General features: G+C 34.0%; 1 protein-coding gene across 1 annotated transcript; it reads left to right on the forward strand.

The window, feature by feature from the left end:
- Positions 1-1,050: 1,050 nt before the first annotated feature.
- Positions 1,051-3,221, forward strand: LOC131647032 (protein DETOXIFICATION 49-like). Its single transcript, XM_058916947.1, has one exon. The coding sequence runs from the start codon at positions 1,362-1,364 to the stop codon at positions 2,970-2,972; it is 1,611 nt and encodes a 536-aa protein (XP_058772930.1). The 5' UTR covers positions 1,051-1,361; the 3' UTR covers positions 2,973-3,221.
- Positions 3,222-5,915: the final 2,694 nt, after the last annotated feature.

Raw genomic sequence — 5,915 nt, forward strand, 5'->3', positions numbered from 1 at the left:
AATTCTGAATTTGTCTTATGATTAAATTTAAAGATTTTGATTATTACTGTTATTGCAACCTAATGTTTAGAAATTTATTATTTTTAAGTTTGTAAATTTCTGAATAATCGAGACTTATAATAGTGGGAAAAAATCATAACTATATTTTATTACCTTTTCAAAATAAGAAAAAAAAATGTTAAAGTTGTATTGAAAAAATATGTTCATAATGATCTATCTAAACATTTTAAGATTTTAACACATAATTAATGAGTAGAAATATTTCACTTTCTGAAATATATTATTGGGGATATTATTCATGATGGCAATTTTTGTTAATCTTTTCAATTTCTTTAAATAATAAAAAAATTAATTCACCAACTCATATGGAAGAAAATGAGATCTACTTTTTATTTTGTATTGATATTTAATTTTATTAATTTTTTTTAGTTCTCATTTATTATTTTTTTATAATATAACATTATTCACGTAAATATAACATATCTTTCTAATTTAAAGAAAATAATCTAAAAAGAAGTATAATTTATTAAGATTTTTCATACTGTAAAATTTTATTTTGTATTTAACATAATTTTAAAGCATGTTCAATCATATAATTATAATTAACTATACTTAATCAAATATATTATTTCATTTAAAAAATTAAGGTAAAAATTTTAAACAAACCCGTGCAACGCACGGGCCAAAAATCTAGTTACTTCTTACCTTCAAATAGTTGAATCATGTTCATAAAATTCTTAGTTTCTAATATTACTAAGTCAAGATTATATATTGCGTCCAATTCCATTGCACTTTCATTTATAATATAACCTTGTTTTGTTTCTTAGTGGACCCCATTTAATAACATGTGGGTCGGTCATAAAAAACAGCTTTGAAATTGAAAAAAAAAACATGTTGTGAGATGAGGTGATACTATTACTCTTTCAACCCTATCTTTCTCTCTCTATTTCACTGGCCGTCCTTCATACTCCATTATCTATATAAATCCAAATATTAGTGTCTGGTCCAACCTAACATCAATCGGTCGAGATTGAAATTGAGATTGAGATTGGTTTCTGCAGTTGCGAACAGAAGATTTTGAAAATTTTTTAACTATAAAGTGTCAAAACAAAAAGCTCATAAGATTATTAGTATTTGATTTCATCTGACTCGGTCGGTTAGATTAGTCTTTGCAGTTGTAGTTATTACGCGTGCGTGTTGAGTGATGGGTTTTAGATCTTTTTAAATACCTCTCTTAGTACAAAACTCTTATTACAAAGTGCGAGAACAAAAGCTCACAAGATATTTGTTTGTGTTTTAAAACAAAACAACACGAACCTCCTTCTCTGTCCTTTGTTGTGTTTTTATATGCTATTCACACCATGTGCCAGTTATCATCATCAACCTCTTCTGTCTCCACTTTGTGTGAAAATAATAACAACCAAACAAACATATCCACAACCAAACTCAAGAAACCTGACATGTTTACACCATTGATCCCTAAATCCCCAACATTCAAACAACAAGAAACCCACACGAAAAATACCCATTTTTCTCTCGCCATCAATGAAGCCAAACACATTTCAAACATAGCATTGCCCATGGTTTTAACCGGCTTATTAATGTACTCTCGTTCCATCATCTCTATGTTGTTTCTCGGCCGTGTTGGCGAACTCGCTTTAGCAGGCGGATCACTTGCTATAGGGTTCGCCAACATAACCGGCTACTCCATTCTCTCTGGCCTCGCCATGGGAATGGAGCCTATTTGCGGTCAAGCTTTCGGTGCTAAGAGATTCAAACTCCTTGGTCTTACAATGCAAAGAACAATGATTCTTCTCCTTGTAACATCAATTTTCATTTCATTCTTATGGCTTAACATGAAGAGAATTCTTCTTTTTTGTGGCCAACAAGAAGATATAGCAAACGTTGCGCAATCATACATTCTTTATTCTCTTCCTGATCTCGTAGCGCAATCATTGCTACATCCTCTGCGAATCTATCTTCGAAGCCAATCCATAACACTTCCTTTAACATACAGTGCTACTCTGTCGATTCTTCTGCATCTTCCTATAAACTATTTTCTTGTTTCTGTTCTCAACTTAGGCATCAAAGGAATCGCGATAGGTTCCGTTTGGACGAATTTCAACCTCGTTGCGTCGTTGATTGTTTACATTTGGGTTTCTGGAACACACAAGAAAACATGGAATGGCTTTTCATCTTCTTGTTTCAAGGGATGGAAATCGCTTTTGAATTTAGCGATTCCGAGCTGCATTTCGGTTTGTCTGGAATGGTGGTGGTACGAAATCATGATTTTAATTTGCGGTTTATTGATTAATCCACATGCAACTGTTGCATCTATGGGTGTTTTGATTCAAACAACTGCATTAATCTACATTTTTCCGTCTTCATTGAGTTTCGGCGTTTCGACAAGAGTTGGGAATGAGCTTGGTGCTGAAAATCCACAGAAAGCAAAACTTGCAGCAATAGTAGGACTCTGTTTTAGTTATGTTTTGGGCTTTTCGGCTTTGTTGTTTGCATTTTCGGTTAGAAATATTTGGGCTTCAATGTTCACAAATGATCCACAAATCATTGCCTTAACTTCAATGGTGTTACCTATCATAGGACTTTGTGAGCTCGGAAACTGTCCACAAACAACGGTTTGTGGCGTTTTGCGAGGGACTGCTCGGCCGAAGTTGGGCGCGAATATTAACTTAGGATGTTTTTATCTCGTGGGAATGCCTGTTGCGGTTTGGTTGAGTTTTGTTGCTGGATTTGATTTCAAAGGTTTGTGGTTTGGCCTTTTGGCTGCTCAAGGTTCTTGTATGGTGACAATGTTGTTTGTTTTGTTTCGGACGAATTGGGAAAATCAAGTAGAACGAGCGAAGGAGTTAACATCTTCGGATTCGAGCGAAGAAGAAGAACAAGAAGAAGAAGAAGAGAAAGGATTTGTGAGTTCATGTGACACAAAAGAGTGTTCTGATTCATTAGTTTGATTGAGGGTTAATTTTTTTATATTTTACATTGAGGTTTAAATGATGAACAAATTCATTCTTTCTATAGAATTTTGTAGTAATTTTTTTATTGTAAACAAGTTAAGGAGAAGTTAATGATGATTAGATTTGAGGCTATAAGAAATTTTGGTAAGTTTTATAGATTTTAGCATGCATGTATGTAGGTTTGGGTGAACGAGTGATTAACCAACTTGAGTGATTTGAAACACAGATGTATGAACATATTAAAATCTTTGGGATCAACAACATATAGTTTTTTATTATTGGAAAAACTAGATTAACTAAGGTTTGTGTTAGAATAATCTAAAATTATGTTGTTGAAGGTATACATTATTTCTTGTCGTTCTCTATGTTTTTGTATGGAGTGTGCCTCCAACGCTATAGTTAAGTTTTAGTACTTGTCTCTCAATCCTTTTGTTAGAGAATATAAAACATTGTTGTCTGTCTTGAATTAAGATATTGGTATGTAAGAGACTTAAAAATCAGATTCATTCCATTAAATATATTACTACTACCTTACCTTAAACACTGTTCTTTGTCTTAAATGTTACCAATTGGACTCTTGTAATGTATTTGGATCTATATAAGACCAGCTCAATAATGAAAATATGATTTAATCTCTTTTACTAAATAAGTGGTATCATAGTTGATTGTTCAACTAAGAGACCGATTTCATGTGTCGAAACGTCTTTTTTACAATATGTCGCTAGACAACTTGTCCTATTAAAAAAGTGAGCATCAACGACTGTATAAGTGTGTGGGTGGAAAAACTTTCTACTTCAGGGGAGGAATATATAAATGGATAAACTCACTTAAGCGAGAAATTGTTCTGCTACAACTGGGAGTTAAAAGTATCATATCGTTTAAAAAACTATTGGTTAATTGTGTGTGTCGAATAAACTCACTTAAGCCGAAGATTGTTGTGCTATAATTGATAATTAAAAGTTTCACATTGTTTATAAAACTATAGGTTCGACTCTATGCCTAACTCTGTCATGTTAAAGCCTAGGAACTTTCCGAATTGACTTTAAAGTTACACTTCTCTAAGTTGAGCTTCATATTATATTGTCAGATCCTCTAGAACACACATGTTAGGTGTTCGTCGTACAACTCCTCAATGACGAACTTAACGATCATGTCATTCATATAGACCTTTAACTTTTTGTATACCTTTTCCATGAAGATTTTATTCATCATTCTCTAGTATGTTCCCTCGCACTTTGAGCCCAAAAGGAATGATGTTATCCCAATAGTTAGGTCTCTCAGTCATGAAGGTTGCCTTATCTCTTTCGCCTCGTACATAGGTATTTGGTTATTCATCCATTAATAATAACACCTTGTAAATAGGATTATTTCTACTTGTTTGTATATGTTCAAGAGTGGGTATGAATCTTTCGGGCAGGCCTAATTGAGATCTGTGGAATTGACGCATATTCTCCACTTCCCATTAGCTTTCTTGACCAACTCAACACTGGAAAACCATTAAATATACCTTGCTTTATATATAAAGTTGGAATCCAATAGTCTCTATAGTGTCTTCTTGGTTGCTTAGGTCTTCTCAAATGATTGTCACCTCCTCCGTTAAGCCACATAGTGAATAGAGGGGTCGATGTTTAACAAGTGGCAAGAAATGCTAGTGTCTATGTTGGTCATCTTGTCTAGAGAAACTACAAAAAAGTCGACATTAAATTTACGATACTGAATGATCCATTTCTTCAGTACAGACGATAACTCATCCTCTATATAGACTGACCGTGTGGGATTATCGTTGAGATAAATGATCTTAAAGTTTCCTTTTGGAATAATACTTAAGTTTTTTAATTTGACTTTCATCGTTGGGAGGAGCATTGTGTCGCACCATTTCATCTTCTTACACGCTAAGGTTAGCCATACTAACAACTTGACGAATCTTCTTCCTTTTTCTCTGTAAAGTGACGACGGTCACAAGGGATTTTTTTAGTATGGTTTTATGTAATAGGCGGGCTCTGTGCAGATCAGCCGAAATGACAATTAGTTTTCCTACATCATTGTGACATTACATCTTCAAATGGGCCGAAGAGGCGACTGCATCTAATACCCCGAGGAAAGACCTCTCAAGGATTTTGTTGTAGAGGTTTTCACAAGGGATCACGAGGAAGTGCATGTTCACATTTCTGTTTTCATCCCCTTCCCTCAAAGAGACTAACATCTCGATAGTTACACATGGAAGAGTTAAGGAATCATTAAATGCTAACATATTTCTGTCTTAGTGACTTTAAATCTCAACCGTGTTACCCTAATCTCTTGAATATTCCAATGTGCATTAAACTGTAGGAGATCTCATCAGCAATGAGTATTTCTAATTCCTATTTATTTACTATGGTGATGGTTATGACAACTGAATTTTTCGCATTATGAGTCTCATCCACTTTCTCCCAATCGTGAAACCCTAAAATAGATTTGTCATATTTTTGTCATTCGCCATTAATGAATTAATGGAGCTTTGTAGTGGACATTCTTTCTCAATAGACGACCCATCGTTGATTGAATTAATAGAGAGAAAAATGAGAGGTCTTGAGGTTGAGAAACATGTGGTGTCTTTGCAATAGGATCAGTCACCATCATCTTCTTTGAGTGAGCTCGCTGTAGCAGTTCATAATTTTTAAATCAGAGAGATATTATCGTGGAATTCCTAAAAATCAGAAGTCGTTCTTATATATGGTGCAATATTTATATTAGGGAACAAGAAATGTATGGTAGTGATGTAATAGAGTCTTGGGGCAGCGTAGTAAGTTTCTGGTACGTAGGAGACGGGGTGGAACTGCAAGGTTAGCACTCTAATAATCAAGTTAGTGAATGAGTAGTAAAAGAGTAGAGTAAGTTATGGTTAGAATCTATCTCACGTCTCACATGGAATGCCTTATATATGAGGTACATTTATAGACA

Source organism: Vicia villosa, linkage group LG2 (assembly GCF_029867415.1).
Source record: "Vicia villosa cultivar HV-30 ecotype Madison, WI linkage group LG2, Vvil1.0, whole genome shotgun sequence".
In the NCBI taxonomy this organism is placed as follows: Eukaryota; Viridiplantae; Streptophyta; class Magnoliopsida; order Fabales; family Fabaceae; genus Vicia; species Vicia villosa.

Coding starts and splice junctions, on each gene's coding strand:
- LOC131647032 (XM_058916947.1), top strand. CDS start 1,362: ATGTGCCAGTTATCATCATCAACCTCTTCTGTCTCCACTTTGTGTGAA.